The sequence below is a fragment of the Hemiscyllium ocellatum genome, chromosome 12 (assembly GCF_020745735.1).
Source record: "Hemiscyllium ocellatum isolate sHemOce1 chromosome 12, sHemOce1.pat.X.cur, whole genome shotgun sequence".
Classification (NCBI taxonomy): domain Eukaryota; kingdom Metazoa; phylum Chordata; class Chondrichthyes; order Orectolobiformes; family Hemiscylliidae; genus Hemiscyllium; species Hemiscyllium ocellatum.
In genome coordinates, this window is record NC_083412.1 from 51,910,802 (window position 1) to 51,932,195 (window position 21,394).

Here is a 21,394-nt window from a genome sequence, read left to right on the forward strand (position 1 = left end):
ACTATCCCTTCCTGGGTCAGAAACCCGAGTTCAAGTCCACTTGCTCTAGATGTGTGTAATAACATTTCAGTACAGGTCAATTAAAATTACTGTAGCGAAGCCTTAGCTCAGTCTATTTTGAGATGTTTACCAGCAACAGCTTTACTTTAATGTATATAATTACCTCAAGGCAAATCAAAGATCGCAATACAATGGATGTTGGGTGCAGCAAGCTGATAAAGGTATCCAAAATGGATTTTAAAGATGATTTTACAGACATAAAAAAATCTTTTTAACTGTGCTTAGACCACATAGAAGGCAACTCACCAACATATCTTCAAGGATAGTAAGGGATGAGCAACAGTCCTGGCCTTGCTAGTCTTCACTGCTTACTCTGTTCCAAAGGAAAACATCCATTGTCTATCTAGTTATTTTTCATAGCTAAACATAGCCATTCCTGGAAACATCTGCGTAAATATATTTTATACCCCTCCAGTGCAATCACATCCTTCCTGTAATGTTGTGACCAGAGTTTTGCACAGTACTCCAGCTGAGGTTTCACCTGATGTTATTTACAATTCCATCACAGCCTCCCTTTTTTGATATTCTTCACCCCAGCTAATGAAGGAAAGTATCCAATATGCCTTCTGAACTAGCTTATCTCATGTTATCTTCAGGGGTCTGTGGGCATGCAAAACAAGATCTGTGTTGGTATACATTTCTCAGTATCAAGTGCTGCCTGCTCCAGAGGTGTGTAATAACATTTCTGACCATTCACTGTGTAGTCCCATGCCTGGCTTGCTTTCCACAAACACATTACTGCAAGTCGGATTCCATTTGCCATTTTTCTGTCGATCTAACCAATTCATTGATATTTTCTCATAGTTTACAACTTAATATCATCCTTAATATCAACCATACAGCCAATGTCATCATTGGCAAACCTCTTAAATACACCCCTGACATTTAAGTCTAATCAACAACATATACCTTGAAAAAAAAACAAGGGTCCTAATATTGAGTCCCGTAGAAAGCCGTTGGAAACAACATTCTAGTGAAAAAAGATCCGTCAGCTACTAACCCTTACTTCATGCCACTGAGCCAAATCTGGGTCCAACCTTCCACCTGAGCCTGGATTCTATGGACTGTATGTTTCTGGAAGTGGTCAGTCAGATTAGGATGCCAACAAATTCCACAGCATGGGACCAAAGCAGTTGAAGGCATAACCAGTTTCAGGTAAACAAATTATGTAAATACTATGGTTACAAGAGAATCTCTGAGATTTTATATTCTGAAACAAATACCTTACCAAAATTTCTCTGTTATCTACCATGCAGGTCAGGTGCCTGATGGAATATCTTCCGTTGGCCTGGATGAATGCAGCTGGAACAGCATGCACGATGTAACACAAAGCTTGATCGGCCCTCCATCCACCATAAGGCTACAGTGTGCAGAAACAGATAACCGCCTGAAATACTGAATAACGTGTATGCCCATTTTGACAGTCTCTCTCGTGAAGTCAGTTTATTAGATTTCTGAATTTCATATTTTCACAAACTGAAATGATGACCTTTTACCAAAATCCAGAGCAGTGAAAATTGATTTGTTGTTTTAATTTGCTCATGGGATATCGATGTTGCTGGCTGGGCCAGTGTTTGTTCCCATCCCTAACTGCCTTTGAGGAGGTGACAAACTGCCTTCCTGAATGGCTGCAGTCCACGGTGGCACAGTGGTTAGCACTGCTGCCTCACAGCGCCTGTAGACCCGGGTTCAATTCCCGACTCAGGCGACTGACTGTGTGGAGTTTGCACGTTCTCCCCGTGTCTGCGTGGGTTTCCTCCGGGTGCTCCGGTTTCCTCCCACAGTCACAAAGATGTGCGGGTTAGGTGAATTGGCCAAGCTAAATTGCCTGTAGTGTTAGGTAAGGGGTAAATGTAGGGGTATGGGTGGGTTGCGCTTCGGCGGGTCGGTGTGGACTTGTTGGGCCGAAGGGCCTGTTTCCACACTGTAAGTCGTGGGCGGCACGGTGGCAAGCACTGCTGCCTCACAGCGCCTGAAGACCCGGGTTCAATTCCCGACTCAGGCGACTGACTGTGTGGAGTTTGCACGTTCTCCCCGTGTCTGCGTGGGTTTCCTCCGGGTGCTCCGGTTTCCTCCCACAGTCCAAAGATGTGCGGGTCAGGTGAATTGGCCATGCTAAAATTGCCCGTAGTGTTAGGTAAGGGGTAATGTAGGGGTATGGGTGGGTTTCGCTTCGGCGGGTCGGTGTGGACTTGTTGGGCCGAAGGGCCTGTTTCCACACTGTAAGTCTAATCTAAAAAATCCATGTGGTGCAAGTACACAGCATATTATGGAGGCAATTCCAGGATTTTGGCCTAGCTACAGTGAATTACCGTTCCAAGACAGGATGTTATGTTTCCATGTTATCTGCAGTCCTTGTCTTCCTAGGTGACAGAAGTAAATTGTTTGGAAGGTATTGTTGGAGAAGCCTTAAGTTCTGCAATTCATTTTGTCGATAACATATACTGATGCTATTTAACATCAGTAGCGGTTGCTTTGTTCAGGATGGTGCTGAATTTCTTGATTGTTGTCAGAGCTGAAGCCTTCCAGGTAAACAGTGAATATTCCATCACACATCCAACTTATGCCTTGTAGATAGTGGATAGGTTTTGGTGAGTTAAATTAATCACTAGCCTCTGACCTGTTCTTGTAGCCACAAAAGTTATATGGCTGTCCAGTTCAGTTTCTGGTCAATATTAACCTCAAAAATATTGAATAGTGGGGATCCAAACAATTATAGTGCCTTTGAATATGTACTTTTCACTGTACAAGTCAGATCTCAGACTGAAATCTGTCTCAACAGATCATATTCTGTTTAATTTTTTGCTTTAATGAGGTTGTCTTTCATTGAAAAACACACACATAGTGCTACCTTTATGAGATTAACAATAATATATGATACACATGACTGTAATAAATCAAATCAAATGCTAAATCTAATCAAATCGTACAACTGAGGTTAGACCTCCTCAGCTTCAAATAATCACTTCAGGGTTTTAACCAAACACGTCTCGTCTGAACTTTTAAACTCAATGCTGGCATTAAGGTAACTTCTTCCTAAACTACCTCCCTCCCTCGGAAGTAGTTGCATACACATCCAGCTTCAGCCAAGCCTTCTGCAAAAACTGTTCAACTGAATCCCAAAGGCTTTTTTTCTGGCTTTTGGTGTTTTCTGTAAGTACTAAAGAAATTCCAAAATCATTTATCTGAAAAACAAATGCACTGCACCATTCAATTTGATCATCCATAACAATTTACCAATGTAAACAAATTCCCATTAGTCTCCCCAGCTATCTCTCCTGGACTCTTTTTAAAATCACCAGAGCTACAAGAGTTAATTATTAAACCACTTCAGGCACACAGAAAATCTGTATGCCACCTGTTCAAAATTCAAAAATCCAAATCAAATGATATTTGATTCCTTTTATCTGATGGAATATTGAAGTCACAACACTAACAAACATCACCAATGTTATATTCTAATCAAAGGACAAAAAGGGTTATCATTGGTCCTTTTTGTCTATCAGGATCTCTTTACTCTCTAGCTTTGTACAACGAAACAGTAGTCAATTTCCTAAGACAACCGGCATTATACCACATGGTGTAACAGAAATACACTTAAGAGCAGTGAATATTCCATCTGGTCATTTGCAAAGGCAGGCCACATAACCATATCATCCTATTACTTTCAGTTACTCTGTTGGTTCTTTGTCAAACTTATTAAAGTTGTTTGTTCATTTCAGGTTGGATAATTTTTGAACTGCTCATAATTTTAGACACATGTCTAGACTGGTTTTCTCTCTTCCCACAACTCTCCCTGTGTAAATGGGAAAAAATAGTAACTATTTCTGCAAATAAAAGTAAGAGACAAGAAGCAGATCTGCAAAACCCTACATAATTTTAATGAAAGTGGTTTTAACATTTTTAAAAACTTATTTAGTATCCTACAGAATTAATTTCCTCAGATTAATTTTCTCAACTCAATTATACAAGAGCACATAATTAAAAACTATATTTTCAAAAAGTTGCAGTTATTTCACTGGGTTTTCAATTATATTATCTGTGCCTATACAAAGTTTACTGATTATGTCTAAATGTCACAACAGGTATGACAGCTAACCATATGGATGGCTGAGAGTTACTTTGCTTTCCAAATGATCTTTCTCATAAGACTAGCTTACCACATATGGTCTAGACTAAGCAATGTCCAAAGACCCACCATTTGAGTCTACATATGGCACTATTCCGGACTTAAAATGTACCTCAGTCCCCTATAATTTCAGCTAGAAAGAAAAAAGTAGATAGGCATTTGTTACAAATAAAATAAAATGCCAAACTTTAATTTGTAATAATTGCGACAACTTATTTGCCTTTAGTGATGTGAACACAGATATATACAATTATTCGAGCATTTGATCTATGCACATAATCTATGAAAGCGTAAAAATAAAACATTAAGCGTATATTATGAAATAGGCATCCGATAATAAAAGGAGTAACTTGCATTTATTCAGTGCCTTTTACAACCTCAGTGTCAGGCACTTTAAAGAAAACAATTCACAGGGTTTAGTGGGTATAGCAATTATCATGAAGATTATGAAAGATTGCAGGGGAACATATATAAGCAATTAGCTTGGGTAGATAGATAACAGATGTTGTTTCATATAAAAGAATGTGAAGGAATATATTTTGTATGTATGACAGAAGTAAATAACTTAAATTGTGTTATCATAAATACAATAGAGGCACCCAGCTATGTAGGCACAAATCAAAATGATTGAAACATGTTGCTAAGATTATTTTTATAAAAAGATGAATGGAAATCTTGTTTTCCACCTAGATATGCATCAGTAAAATAGTAAAGATGCTGGAAATGTTGGTCAGAGCTGTAAATATTGGATATGTACCGCAGGTCTAATATGATCTATGGAAAGAGAAAAACAATCTTAACATTCTGAAGAAGAGTAATCAACCTAAAACATTAGGTCCTCCTATTTCTTCAGAGATGCCACCTGATCTGCTGAGCATTTCCAGCATTTCCTTTAAATAATATTTGGAATTGCTGAAGTAGTTAGTTTTCAGTCAAAGTAGTGCATGCAGTTTTGGACACCTCACTGTAGGAAGGATATAAAAAGAGTCAATGGTGTATTTTCATTTGTGCTTTATCAGGAAGATTTTAGCTAGAATTGTGCAATTAAAAGGTCCACGTATGAGAACTGAAAAGGTTAAGTGTCAGCCACTGGCTAAATATCTTCGAGATAAATGAGGGTTATGATTAATTTTTTGGCAATATGCAAATAAATTTAATTAGCATGAATGAAAAGACCTCTCTCAGTGGTTAACTGTGCCATTTCTAAGGGATGTGCAGAAATTTAGGGAGGGAATTTCAGATCACAGGGTCTAGGTGACAACAAGAACAATTATCAATAGTAGGTTAAAAGGAAGGAAAATCACAAGAGATGGCAGTCAGAGAATGAAGAGTTCACACAGAAAAATAGGGAAAGTCAATGCCAAAGGGACATTTAAGTATAAGGGTGAGAACTTAAATTTCAGTCAACACAGATCAGCAAGAACAAAATGAGGGGCAAGCAGAACTTCATGTAGGATAGGACATGATTTAGATTCAGATCAAATTTAGGTTGATCTGAAAAATGGAAGAGGAGGTCAGCCAGGGAAGCATGAGAATAATTGTACCGAGAAATGTCAAACACATGAATAAGGGATTCAGTGGAAATTAGACTGAGTTGGCACTAGAGGCCACAATGGTTATGGAAATGGAAAATGACAGCTTAGGATGCGAGGCTATGTTATTGTAAAGTCATTATGAGGTCAAATTGAATACTGATGCCTGTACAGTCTCTCAGTCTAAGACATAACTAGGAAGAAGAAGAATTTAGTGGTAAGCGTTCAGAGTTTTGTGGTGTGGTCAAAATACTTAAGGTTTTGCCATCTTTAATTAGGGGAACTTGCACACCAATAAGATTGGATGTCAAACTTGAACAGAGACAATTTAAGGAATTAAACAAGATGCTGAAGATGTAAAGCTGGACATCTGCAGAAATATGGAAGCTGCCTCCACAGTTGAACAATGTCATTAACAGGGAGTAGGTAAATGAGGAAGAGAAAGGAGTCAATATGATTCCTAAAATAATGGTGCACTGGAAGGAATCAAAAGGCATTGCTGGACATTTTTTGATTACAAGTAGTAGAAAGTGAGGACTGCAGATACTGGAGATCAGAGTTGAGAGTGTGATGCTGGAAAAGCACAGATGGTCAGGCAACATCTGAGGAACAGGAGAATCAACATTTTGGGCATAAGTCCTTCATCAGGAATGAAGGACTTACGCCCAAAACATCAACACTCCTGCTCCTTGGATGCTGCCTGACCTGCTGTGCTTTTCCAACACCACATTCTCTGATTACACTGGAATAGAAGAATAACATCAAGTATTTATAAGCCGAGGAACAGAAGAGAGATTTGTAGAGAATAGACTGGTTGATATTGCACCAGAATGTCTATTACATAAAATGTAACTAGTGGTCATGATTAGAGTAATTTCAATGCTGTTAGAGAAACGGGAGTTTGATTGGATTAATTCATATGGGGAGTTGCACACGAGGGGGTGGTGATTTGGGCGGCAATAACACATTTAAGGAGTTAATAACTGAACACTGGAAATACAGCATTGGACTGGAAATAAAAATGGATAATAGGTATGTCTTGTTTAGAACAATAACGTAAATTTGTAAGGGATACTAGTGAAATAAGTGGATTTTTATGAGAATCTTCCAGTCTTTATGGTCATTTCCTGGTGGTGGTGATGCCCCTTCTTTTCTTTATTCATGGATGTGGACTGTTGCTGGTTGGGGCAGCATTTATTGCCCATCCCTAGATTTTTTTCAGAAAGTTGTGGTGAGCTGCTTTTTTGACCTTGCAGTCTATATTATCAGATTTATTGAATTTAATTTCATAACTTGTGACAAACTCCCAACCTCTGGACTGTTAATCTATTACTATAACCAATACTTACAGTACCTGTTAGGAATGCATGATTTCACTGACTGAAGAATCAGAGGCACATGAGATAGGTCTCATGGATAAAATTAAAGAAAGCACCCAGGAATTTTTTTTTTTTAACAAACCACCAGTGGGGGAGTAGTTTCACAGTAGAGACAGTTAGAACATTCCTGGTGGATATTTGACTTTGTCAGCAAAATGGAGTGGAAGCCTCAGAGGAAGCGGTAGAAGTTTACTATCTCAACATTTGTTGTTAAGACATGAGGATGGAAGAGGTTAGACTTAAGGACACTGTTGGTGGTGGAGAAAATAATGTAGTAGTTATGTTTGATTACAAGGTTATCATAGAAGAATTGGTGGTCTTTGCAAAGGAGAATTTGGCTCAGTGGTTCTGCCAAATCTAGTGATAGATGCCAAAAGCATTCATTCCCCAGGTACATTCAAATTTACACTTAGAAGTGAAGAAAGAGGCCAAAGCAAGGTAGGAGACAGAACTATGCGCTACAACAATACGGAAGCAAATGGATAGCCAGGTGTTTAGGAATTTGAAATCCTACCAAGATACAGATATCATAACAAATAAAATAGAACCACTACATTAAAACATGTTTCACTATTCCAGTATTGCATGTAGTGAACGTTGTTGACAGTATTTACACAATTATTACTGTGCAGTGAAAAGAATAAGGATCTCAGTTACAATTGGAACAATCATTGCTGCAAGAGAGCATTAAAACAGCTAAAATGCTATTACTATAAAAAACAAAACTGAGATTTTTCACATTCGAGACTTTTTATATTTTATTCAACATGCACGTTCAAAATTCCAGGACCATTGTTGCTCTAAAAGGCACTTGAAGTCTTATAACATTTAACAGGTTATTGTAAAATTAAAACCAGTTATTCATCAGGGCTACGATAGCTGCATTCACTTCATTCCACTCAACAGTCATATTCTATGTTTCATTACATTGTTTATTTTCTGAAAAATGTAAGAATTGTGGAGAATTCCATTTTACTTATGACCTCAAATTGACATGAATAGGTAAAACCTGGCATTAATATAAAATATGTTAAAGTACTGTTAAGAAATTATACTCTGGACAATATTTTCAAAACATATGACAAACTATTTACAGCTGACATAAAATTATAAATTACTTACATTGAAAATTTTACAAGTTTTCTATCAAGTCACAAAGATATAAAAGCACCATTGAAGCCATAGTTCTGAAACATTAAATTCATAGCTTGTTTGTACAAAAATATACCCATTTACATTATCCTGATCAACTCATTTATTAAAACATAATGCCATTACTGATATTGAAACCCTGGAAGGATAATATCAATTTGCTATCAAAGGTTTCTTTACAGGTCTCCATAAACAGTGATTCTAATAACACTTATGCCTTTATAGACACATTAATTGTACAAAAGTAGAAAAAAGCTACATTTTGGATTGCTGAATAATTAAAGTGCAAGTTGTTCTTGTGAACTGCTGAGAAGGAACATTACCTTTCCCTGCCAGTGTAGGGTCTTTACACCAACACACAAGTAATCGACTTATATTTGTTTTTAAAGCCACTCCGCACTGAATTAGTTTTATTTAGATTTGATGAAGCAGTATTTCCAATTTCTTCTGAAGAATTGTTCAAATTTGGAGCAGTTTTGTCATCTCCAATTGAGCCTTCTTTGGTTGATTCCTCCAACTTTGTTTCATTGTGCATTTCCTTTGCTTCAGAATCTTTGGTGAAATGTCCCTTAAATAATGTCATCTGCAATTAAACCATGAATCATCATTTCTACTGAGGCCGGTAATAAAATAATTAAATAATAAATATAATCAGAATAATATTTAGTTATTGTCTTTTCTTGTGAATTTTTTCTAATATCTGGAATAATAACCACTACACGTTTTGTTGGTGGCATTGATTACATTCTAAATTGCCTGTTAACATCTAGACTTGACTGTTCAATGAATGCCTCCATTTTCTATTCTCTGTAAACTTAAACTCATCCAAATCTTTGGTGCCAATGTTTTAACTTGCATTAGTTTGGCTTGTCTATTTCCTCTGTGCTTCCTAATTTACTGTGGCTCTTGATTAAGCTAAATTTCAGTTTTAAAATTTGACCCTGATGGCAAATGCATGTGTGGCTTTTCTTTCTCTGTTTCTTTCTCTGAAACTACCTGCAGCCCTTCAACCATCCCTAATTTTCATTGCTCCAACTTTAGCAGCTGTGCTTGCAGCCTCTGAGGTGCTATATTCTGGAATTCCCACATTAAACCTTTTGGTGTGCACACCTCTCTTTCCTTAAGATTATCCTTCACGTGTACCTCCTTTACCAAGCTTTTAGTGATCTGACCTACTATTCTGTTCTTTGATTCAATGTTATACTTTGTTTGACAACATTTCACTGAAAACATGTATGTGCTACATATTAAAACACAACATAAAGGCAAGTTAAGACCATAAGACATAGGAGTGGAAGTAAGGCCATTCGGCCCATCGAGTCCACTCCGCCATTCAATCATGGCTGATGGGCATTTCAACTCCACTTACCAGCGTTCTCCCCGTAGCCCTTAATTCCTCAAGACAACAAGAATCTATCAATCTCAGCCTTGAAGACATTTAGCGTCCCGGCCTCCACTGCACTCCGTGGCAATGAATTCCACAGGCCCACCACCCTCTGGCTGAAGAAATGTCTCCGCATTTCTGTTCTGAATTGACCCCCTCTAATTCTAAGGCTGTGTCCACGGGTCCTAGTCTCCTCGCCTAATGGAAACAATTTCCTAGCGTCCACCCTTTCCAAGCCATGTATTATCTTGTACGTCTCTATTAAGTCTCCCCTTAATCTTCTAAACTCCAATTAATATAATCCCAGGATCCTCAGCCGTTCCTCATATGTTAGACCTGCCATTCCAGGGATCATCCGTGTGAATCTCCGCTGGACACGTTCCAGTGCCAGTATGTCCTTCCTGAGGTGTGGGGACCAAAACTGGACACAGTACTCCAAATGGGGCCTAACCAGAGCTTTATAAAGTCTCAGTAGCACATCTCTGCTTTTATATTCCAACCCTCTTGAGATAAGAGACAAAATTGCATTCGCTTTCTAAAACATGGACTCAATCTGCATGTTTACCTTTAGAGAATCCTCGACTAGCACTCCCAGATCCCTTTGTACTTTGGCTTTACTAATTTTCTCACCATTTAGAAAGTAGTCCTTGTAAAGTCAAGGTAAGAAATGATGGAGACAAAAGCAGCTCCAGACCAGTTACCTTAATATTTATTATTGGGAAAATGTTTTAAAGGATGAATTAGCAGAAATACAAAATAAAGCCAAAAGGAAGTGGGACTTGTGTAGTTTGGGATTATGTTCACCATGGACTGAAAAATGTCCATTTTACAGAGGTGGTGGTCTGGATGTCTTAAAACGCATAAAGATGGACAAACCCACAGGATCCGATCAGGTGTACCCTAGAATACTTTGGAAAGCTAGGGAAGTGATTGCTGGGCCTCTTGCTGAGATATTTGTATCTTGGAATAGTCACAGGTGAGATGCCGGAAGACTGGAGGTTGGCTAACGTGGTGCCACTACTTAAGAAAGATGATAAGGAAAAGCCAGGGAACTATAGACCAGGAAGCTTGACATCAGTGGTGGGCAAGTTGTTGGAGAGGATCCTGAGGGGCAGGATTTACATGCATTTGGAAAGACAAGGACTGATTAGGGATAGTCAACATTGCTTTGTGCATGAGAAATTACATCTCAAGAACTTGATTGAGTTTTTTGAAATAGTATTGAAGAGGATTGATGAGGGCAGAGCAATGGACATGATCTATATGGATTTCAGTAAAGCACTCGACAAGGTTCTTCAAGGTAGACTGGTTAGCAAGGTTATATATTATGGATACAGGGAGAATTAGCTATTTGAATACAGACCTGGCTCTAAGGTAAAAGATAGAGGGTGGTGGTGGAGGGTCGCTTTTCAGACTGGGGACCTGTGACCAGTGATGTGCCACATGGATTGGTACTGGGTCCACTGCTTTTCGTCATTTATATAAATGATCTGGATGTGAACATAGGAGGTATGGTTAGTAAGTTTGCAGATGACACCAAAATTGGAGGTGTAGTGGACAGCGAAGATGATGGAGTAATAGAGTACAGGAGTTGGGAGATCATGTTGCCGCTGTACTGGACATTTGTTCAGCCACTCTGGAATATTGTGTGCAATTCTGGCCTCCATTCTATAGGAGGGACGCTGTGAAACTTGAAAGTGTTCAGAAAAGACGCACAAGGATGTTGCCAGGATTGGAGGATTTGAGCAACAGGGAGATGCTGAATAGGGGCTGTTTTCCCTAGAGCATCAAAGGCTGAGGGGTGACCTTATAGAGGGGCATGGATAGGGTAAATAGACAAGGTCTTTTCCCTGGAGTGGGGGAATCCAGAATTAGAGAGTATAGGTTTAGGGTGAGAGGGGAAAGGTTTAAAAGGGACCTAAGGGGCAATGTTTTCGTGCAGAGGATGATGCGTGTTTGGAATGCCAGAGGAAGTGATGGAGGCTCGTACAATTATAGGGGAACCTCAATTATCTGAATACCAATTATCCGAAAATCTGCTTATCCAAAGGAGATCTCGAGGTCCCAATAGAAACATTACATCAATTACATATTTCCAATGGTGATCGTGTCTTTTGTTTACAGTGCTTAAACAGGCACCATCTCCAAATGACTGACCTCCCGTCCCTTCTCTCTCCCCACACTTTCCTTGGAGTTCTACAGAGGGGTGTGCCCTAACCACACACCCCTACTTCCCCAGATAATCTCTCCAACATAGTCCTGTACAGGGCAAACGTGGAAATGTTAAAAAGTTGAAGTAAAAAGTTATTTGTGTGTGTGCGCACACGCGCGCAATTTGGAGAATCATCCCACAAAGGCAGCAGCAGCAACACCAGCAGTAGTCTTGTTGTTGGTGTACAGTCCAGCTGCCCTGGAGAGGGTGGGTGGGGGTGGGGGTGGGGGGGGTCAGGGGGCAGTGTTGGACGAGGTTGGGGGGCAGGGCAGGCGGGAGGCGGTGTTGGACGGGGTTGGGGTGCAGGGTAACAAGGAGCATAGATAAAGAGGAAGCTTTGGATGTAATATATTTGGATTTTTTGGTGTTTGATAAGATATCACGCATTTGGCTACTTCGTAAGACAAGAGCCCATAGTGTTGGAGGCAGTACATTAGCATGAATACATGATTGCTAACTAACCTAAGGCAAAGAGTTTGGATAAGGGGCCATTTTCAAGATAGCAATCTGTAACTAGTGAAGTGCCATAGGCATCAATGCTGGGACAACTATTATTTACAATATACATCAATGACTTGGATGAAGGAAGTAAATCTACTCTTGCCAAGTTTGTGGATGACACAAACATAAGTGAGAAGGCAAGTGGTGAGGGTGACACAGAGTGTAGGAAGGGATTTAGAGAGGTTAATGGAGTGAGGTAAAACTTGACAGATTGAACATAAAGAGGGAAAGTGTGAGGTTATGCATTTTGGCAGAAGGAATAGAGGAACCTTAACATGATTCAAATGGAGAAAAACTGCAGACAGCTACACAACAGAAAGATTTGAGACCTCTTGTGTATATGTCTCAAAAAGCTCAAGTTCAGCAGGGAATTGGGATAGCAAATGAATGTTAGTCTTTATTTCAAAGGAAATGGATGATAAAAATAGGGAAGTCTTGCTAAAACTAAACAAAGCACATGTCGGCACACAGTTGGAACACTGTGAACAGTTTTGGCCCCAGTATCTAAGGAAGATGTACTGGCATTGGAAGCAGTCCAGAGAAGGTTCATGAGACTGATACCTGATAGGGGCATTCTTATGAGGAGAGTTGAGTCAGTTGCAATTTAGAAGAATGAGAGGTGACTTTATTGAAACATAGAAGATTCTATGTAGACATGATAGAATCAATGCAGAAAAGTTGTTCCCTCTGTGAGAGGGGCTAGAATCAGAGGGCATAAACTCAGCGTAAGGGTGGCCTTTTTAAGAAAGAGATGAGGAGGAATTTCTTCTCTGAGAGGGTAGAGTTTGTGGAATTCTTTACCCGGGGGGGCAGTTGAGGCTGGGTCATTGAGTATATCTCAGGCTGAGGATAGATAGATTGTTAATCAGGCAATGAATCCTGGATTATGGAGAAAAAACAGGATTGTGGAGTTGAGAATTACAGATCAGTCACGATCCCATAGATGTCTCAATAGGCTGAATGGACTGCTTTTACTCCTACATTTTATGGTCTTGTGTCTGATAAACTAAATTAAAAGAACCTCATGCTAGTTCAAAAATTGTTAGGTTATCAAAGTTTGTGTAAACATTTGTAGGTTGGGTGCCGGGTTTCATGGTTGTGGGTATGTTCACCGAGCTGGGGAGTTGATTTGCAGACATTCTGTCCCCTGTGTAGGTGTCAAATTCAGTGCTTTGGAGCATCCTGTGAAGTGCTGCTGTATTGGGTCTTCTGAAATTGATTTGCTTCCGTTTCTTCTGCTTCCAGTTGCTTATTGTAGTAGCTGGTATATTGGGTCTAGCTCAATGTGCTTGTTGATAGAGTCCATGGATGAGTGCCATGCTTCTTGGAACTCTCTGGATGTGTCTGTTTAACTTGTCCTATGATCACTGTATTGTACCAGTTGAATATGTGGCCCCTGTCATCTGTATGTATGGCTATTTGGGACAGGTGATTGTGGCGTTTAGTTGGTAGCTAGTGTTTGTGGATGCGGATTGCTGGTGGTTCAGCTAGTGGTTCACGCCGTGTTTGCATGGAATCTTACAAATTACATTAGTCTTGTACACGAGTTGTTGTCTGAGCGTGGCTGTCGGTTTATGGGCTGTCATGATACACACAACAGACTACACAGGTACAGATAAGAAATTGTGCGCCAAAAACCAGTAATTTAAAAAACAACCAATCAGAAGTGAACCTTGACAATTGAACAGACCATCACCATAAGACAGAACACATACAGGAAGAGAATAGCACTACAAGACAAAATGACTAATCTAACAAACAGCAGAGAAGACAACACGACAGATACCTGTGTTAAAAACCTCTCCAACAGACAACTTACAGCTATACTAGCCATGGGACTCAACAACAGCCACAGGGACGCAAATACAACAGACTTCTTAGCTGCATGAGAATGTATACTCCAAACTAACGGACTAACTGAAGAGACACAGCAAACAGTTAGACAACCTATTGTAGCCTTACTAACAAAGAAAAGGCAAATAAACAACCGCAACACCAAAAAGACAAGAAGCCCTAAAAATACTCAAAAATGACAAGAACATAATCATAATAGCAGCAGATAAGGTCGGAATGATGGTTTTCATGGACAATACCGAATATATTCAGAAAACAGAGAAACTACTTGCAGATCCCGACACCTACCTACAGAGGGAGTTTGACCCATGCCACAGCTAACCAACAGAATAAACAGCACACAATGGAACCTTAAAAAAAATGGACTTAGAACCAGAATTGACCTACAAAGGATGAAGCTAGAAAACTACGACATTCCAAGATTTTACAGATTACCCAAAGCACACAAACCAAATACATCATTCAGACCCATTGTGGCACTGCTGGGAATGCCATCACATAAACTGGCAAAATAACTTCAACAAAAACTAAAACATCTTATCAGTGGATCCAAACATTCCATACAATCATCACAGGAATTTCTAGACAACATCAAGAACATTAATATAGACAAAGACGAAACAATGGTCTCATTCGATGTAACGGCACTTCACTTCAATTGTTCACTTCAGTTGACAAAACCCTAGCCAGAGAGACAATAGCCAACATCCTGGACAAGCAGAACAGACAACACAAAGGGGAACCTATCAGCAAGGACTGCAAGCTCAAAATACTAGACCTGTGCTTGAGGACACACTACACATTCAACAACCAAATATATGAACACATCAACACTATAGGCTCCCCTATCTCTGGGCAGAAGCAGTGATGCAAAGATTGGAATAAACATCCCTACCACAAATCCAACCCAAACTGTGGATCAGATACGTAGACAACACTTTTGTTATCATTAAGAGAACAGAAATCAAGAACACTCACCAGATCATCAACATCATGCTCACAGGGATCAGATTTACGGGAGTGGAGGAAACCAACAATCAACTCCCCTTCCTGGATGTGACAGCACAAAGAACACAGAATGGTCAATGCACCACAGAAGTGTACAGGAAAGTCACACACACTGACCGGGTCCTGAATTACAACAGCAACCACCCAAACACACAACAGAAGCTGCATTAGGGCTCTGTTTAAAAAGGCTACAACACACTGCAGCACTCCTGACCTATGAAGGGAAGAAGAAGAACACCTCGACAAAGTCTTCACCAAGAACGATATTCTCGCAACTTCATCTGCCTAACAGACAAACAACGTGATGAGGACATGCCATGACCCAACATACCTAGCCACGCTACCTTACATAAAATATGTCTCAGAACTGATAGCCCATAAACCAACAGCCACGCTCAGACAACTTACAGGACAAAAGACCCTACACCCACCATGTGCAAGACTAACATAATTTACGTGATTCCATGCAAAGACTGCACAAAAAACTATATAGGGCAAACAGGCAGATAACCAGCAGTCTGCATTCATAAATACCAACCAGCCAATAAACGCCACGACCAGCTGTCCCTAGTAGCCATACACACAGATGGCAAGGACCACAAATTCAACGAGGACAACACAACGATCAAAGGACAAGTTAAACTGAGGACAGCCAGAGAATTCCTAGAAGCATGGCACTCATCCACAGACTCTATCAACAATCACATAGACCTAGACCCAATATACCAGCCACTACAACAACCGGAACCGGCAACTGGAAGCAGCAGAAACAGAACCAAATAAATTCCAGAAGAGACAGTTCACTTCACAGGAGGCTCCAAAGTATTGAAGATGTTACCTAGACAGGGGACAAAACATCTGCAGTCAACTTCCCAGCTCAGCGAACATACCCACAACCATGGCATTGTTAGGTTAATTCTCATTAGATTAAAAATTTAAAGCTTACCGTATGAGCACTTTGCCTGCAATATCTTAGCATTTTGTTTTTAACATGAATAGAAGTTACATCATGATGGGTTATCTAAACTGTGAAATTACAAATTGGCTTAATCTGCATCTTAGCCTATAACTTTTCCTCATGGTGTAGACAGGTGAAGAGGAATACAGAACATGTGGGCAGAGTGCTATTATTCAATAAACCTCATTGCATACTTTTTTCCATTTCACAGAATGATAGAATCACCATATTGCAGAAAGAGGAGAAAGTGAGGACTGCAGATGCTGGAGACCAGAGTCAAAAGGTTTCCTGATGAACAGCTTATGCTCGAAATGTTGACTCTCCCGCTCCTTCGATGCTGCCTGACTGGTTGTGCTTTTCAAGCACCACAATTTTTGCCATTGCAGAAAGAGACCATTCGGGCCATCAAATCGCACTGACCCTCTGAAGAGCATCCCACACATACCCAGCCCCCGAAATCCTGCATTTAACATGGCTAATCCACCTGCATAACCCTGATCAAGGCCAATCTACCTAACCTGCACATTTTTGGTCTGTGGGAGGAAACTGGAGCACCTGGCGGAAATCTACACAGATACATGAAGAATATGCCAACCTCACACAGACAATCATCCTAGGCAGGAATCAAACTCAGTTCCCTGGCACTGTGGGGCAGTAGTGCTAACCACTGAGCCACAGTGCTGCCCTTTCTAGCATTCTGAAAAATACACAGTCTTCATAATTGGCTCTTCTGACATAACAGAAATTTAAGTATTTTTGGTTGTTATGGTATATGCAAACCAACATTATCCTTGGTTTTCTTTCCATCAATATGCATTTCAATTATCACTTAAGTGGCAACAAGAAGACTTATTTTACTGTCTGGCACTAAACTGCAAAAAATGAAACAAATACAAGAGAAAGGAGACTAGATCAAGTCTACTTACATTTTTGGTTATATTCAATAAACCATTCAATTTATCATTTATGATCTTTTTCGTTTCTCCTGAGACCTTTGTGTCTTTTTTCCGCAAATCTTTTGTGTCATCTTCTCCTGAACTTTTTGTGTCTTCAATTTCTACTGATTGTTTTGTGCTTTCTCCATCTTCATCTTTCCCCAAACATTTTGTATCACTTTCTTCCAAACTGTCTGCTTCTTCATTTCCTTCGAAACTTTCTACATTTCCATTTTCTCCTAAGCTTGCGTCTTCATTTTCTCCTAAACTTTCCAAGTCTTCATTTTCTCCTAAACTTTCCAAGTCTTCATTTTCTCCTAAACTTTCCAAGTTTTCATTTTCTCCTAAACTTTCCAAGTCTTCATTTTCTCCTAAACTTTCCAAGTCTTCATTTTCTCCTAAACTTTCCAAGTCTTCATTTTCTCCTAATCTTCCCAAGTCTTCATTTTTCTGACCATCTAAAAGTAAAAAGTAATGAATACTGTTTACCCAAGTTGTTGAGACTTAAAAAAAATTCAAGAGTAATATATGTTTTGAAACTTCTGAAACATTTGACAGCTAATGCAAGTACAATAAAGTGCGAAAGCCAAAATAATTTCTACTGTAATAGACGCTGATGGTAACTACCAGAGAAAAGGATACTCTGGTTGAAATTGTATTATTACTAAGGGCAACTTTTTTTCTGAAAGAGATTTTCCCTTTTTATTTAATCTCAATTCACCTCATGAAATCTGCAAATAATGCTTTCCAGCTTGTCCATCCTCATTTGTGTCCTGAATCTAAAACTGAAAGCTAACGACAATAGCCTCACGCTACATTCTTCCAATTCTTCTTTCCTGTTGAGAAACACTTTGTCTGACTAGCATGTCATGCATCTGAAGTGTTGAATTCCTTGATTGAGCAGGAGCTAATTGGGAAGACTAAGACTATTCCAGCAAATTGTACCTTTAATTATTTGCAAATGCATGTAGATAGGTTTCTCGCCATCTGGTGCTGACATGTTTCAATGACCACGTGAAGAGGACAGCTTAAATCGCTAACGCTTATCTCAACAGCAAGAGTCTAATTTTTGCATCTCATGTGATCAATTTCATCCACCTGCCATTATTCTTACCACTTTTGGGTCTGGAAAGTCCTGTCCCACATTGAGACATTATGTACATATTTGTGCCAATCTTGGTTCAAAGGTTTGGTTACTAATATGCATCTCGGTTATTAGTAATTCTCAAATTTTAATCTCTTGATGGTATTGTGCTCTGAAAGTTATGTTCAAGAAGCAGTATTAGTTCACAAATTTATATATCAAAGACCAACTTTAATAAGAAAAGGTAACATGTTTATGGCTTTTTTCTTCTTGTTTAACTATTAAAAAGCCTGAGTAATAAAATGCAGATGAGAGGTGAGTCAAAATTTTAGATAAGTCATACTATCTGAACGTAAGAATGTAATAAAATTCCAATTTGTTCTTTGATGTGGAGTTGAGATAAATGAGTTTAAGATTTAACCAATATACCTTTAATATTCCTTACATGGTTGGACTAGTCAATCACTATGAAGTGCTGTAGTGTGAAACGATTTTTGATGTTTTCAAGAAGATCTAACAGTGCAGATTTGCAGAATGAACTGTAGCAGCACTGTATTCAAGATTGACATCAGCAGGCCATTCAGTCCAACAATAAAAACACCCATAACAGAAAGCTGTTGCTGAGTTCACCTTACTGAGTAAATCACCATCAGGAGTGACCAAATATGAACATACTGACTGACATTTTATTTAATAGGCATGTGCTCTGTTTGGTTCTTAATTGACAATAATACATTGAAAACACTGCTGCCTCCATCTTATCCCAAATTATGTCTGACTCACCCATCCTCACTTCCCTTTGTAGATCCATGCTTCCACAAATCAGAAACTGTCATTCACATGGCATCACCTCTCACACTTTAAACCACCTACACTCCACATTTCCCCTCCAGACTCTCCATTATTCTGATTGCGGCCTCATACATCCTTCTACCTTTTGCTCTTCTATTGGTGACCATGTCTTACACGCCACTGTAGGATATTTGCCCCCTAAACCCAGAATAGAGGGTGAACTAGCCATTTGGATACAGAGCTGGCTCAAAGGTAGAAGACAGAGGATGGTGGTGGAGGGTTGTTTTTCAGAATGCAGGCCTGTGACCAGTGGAGTGCCACAAGGATCGGTACTAGTCCTCTGCTTTTTGTCATTTATGTAATTGATTTGGATGTGAGCACAAGAGGTACAGTTAGTAAGTTTGCAGATGACACCAAAATTGGAGGTGTTGTGGACAGTGAAGGAGGTTACCTCAGATACAACAGGGTCTTGATCAGATGGGCCAATGGGCTAAGAAGTAGCAGATGGAGTTGAATTCAGATAAATGCGAGGTGCTGCATTTTGGGAAAGTAAATCTTAGCAGGACTTACATGCTTAATGGTAAGCCCTAGGTAGTGTTGCTGAACAAAGAGATCTTGGAGTGCAGGTTCATAGCTCCTTGAACGTGGAGTCACAGATAGATAGGATAGTGAAGAAGGCATTTGGTATGCTTTCTTTTATTGGTCAGAGTATTGAGTACAGGAGTTGGGAGGTCATCTTGCGGCTGTACAGGACATTGGTTAGGCCACTGTTGGAATAGTGCGTGCAATTCTGGTCTCCTTCCTAATAGAAAGATGTTGTGAAACTTGAAAGGGTTCAGAAAAGATTTACAAGGATATCACCAAGGTTGGAGAATTTGAGCTAAGGGAGAGGCTGAACAGGCTGGAGTATCGGAGGTTAAGGGGTGACTTTATAGAGGTTTATAAAATCATGAGGGGCATGGATAGAATAAATAGACAAAGTCCTTTCCCTGGGGTTGGGGAGTCCAGAACTAGAGGGCATAAGTTTAGGGTGAGAGGGGAAAGATATAAAAGACCGAAGGGGCAACCTTTTCACACAGAGGGTGGTACATGTATGGAATGAGCTGCAGAGGAAGTGGTGGAGGCTGGTACAATTGCAACACTTAAAAGGCATTTGGATGGGTAGCTGAATAGGAGGGGTTCGGAGGGATATGGGTCGGACGCTAGCAAGTGGGACTGGTTTGGATATCTGGTCGGCATGGACGGGTTGGACCAAAGGGTCTGTTTCCATGCTGTACATCTCTGTGACTCTATGTATATCTCCACTGCCTTCAAGGCCTGACCCTCCATTAAAATCATCTTCTGACATACATTTTTTCTGCCTTCCTAATTATTTTTGTATCAGCATCAATGTTCTTGATTATGCTTTTATGAAGCTCTGCGGACATGTCTTACATTGATGGCGTTATGTAAGTGTAAAATTCTAAAAGCCACTGTATAAAATTTAGCATAGCTTCCAAAATCAGTTATGTTTGAATGAAACTTAGCCTGAAGTCATTAATGTGCGTGCATTCTATATGCTTAAGAACATAACTATGGTTTTTGGAAAAACTGGACAACATAATTTTGAAGTGATGTGATGTAGAGTTACTTCACATTTGACACAATGCAAAATCAAGATTACCTAAGCTCTTAATTCAAAACATAAGCATGGGTTGCGGAGTGCTGAATACCTAGCAATTTTAATAGTAAAGGGAAATCTTCATTTAAAAAATGCTGCAGTGAAGCACAGTACCTATCAGTGACTCCCCCTAAATTCCTTCTGCGGTCTGTGGCCTGTTTATATCAATATGCAGTACATTTCGATCTTTGTGCGAACCAGCTCAAAAGGAACAACCAGTGAACAGTCTGTATGGTTGCTGCACAGCCATATAAATACATGGCTTAAAGGAAACATAGCTACATATTAACACCATTTGCATCTAGTAAAGCACAATTGCATCTAAGCAACTTAAAATCAATTTGATTTTCTTCATATACTTCATACTTTTTCAATTTATTTTATAAATTGCAAAAATATAAACATGAACCTTTTCTAAAAATTATGATTGAAAATACATAATTTAAAAAAAGACTTCTTCCATTTCAAAAGTGATTTATGCTCAGGTATAATTTGAGAGTCACTAGAAGCTTCCCAACATTGCATCTATTATTCAGTGTGATGAAGGTTTATAATTTATGATCATTTATGAGCTTGGTTTTTTAAATTAGGAGTAAATGGCTTGCAGTCTTCAATGTAGGTCACTTGTCAGTGTATTCACCTGTATCTCTACGTCATGGGGAGGGGTGGAGAGAATCATATTTGGTGAATATGCACAGATTCACTGAAAGAAAATACTTGCAATTTTATCAGTTAAGCAATAAATTAAGGGAGT

At 39.4% G+C, this 21,394-nt stretch overlaps 1 protein-coding gene across 2 annotated transcripts in view; it reads right to left on the reverse strand.

Moving 5' to 3' along the window:
- Positions 1-8,259: 8,259 nt before the first annotated feature.
- The window catches only part of LOC132820758 (X-linked retinitis pigmentosa GTPase regulator-like), a 100,013-nt gene continuing 86,878 nt past the window's right edge, over positions 8,260-21,394 (reverse strand). The window contains exons 16-17 of one of the 2 annotated variants that reach the window (XM_060833045.1): positions 17,096-17,562; positions 8,260-8,835 (exon numbers count right to left, since the gene is read on the reverse strand). In XM_060833045.1, the coding sequence (XP_060689028.1) occupies positions 8,599-8,835; positions 17,096-17,562 (704 nt within the window). In that variant the 3' untranslated portion in view covers positions 8,260-8,598. The remainder of the gene's footprint in view (positions 8,836-17,095; positions 17,563-21,394) is intronic. The other variant, XM_060833046.1, reaches the window with a different exon arrangement.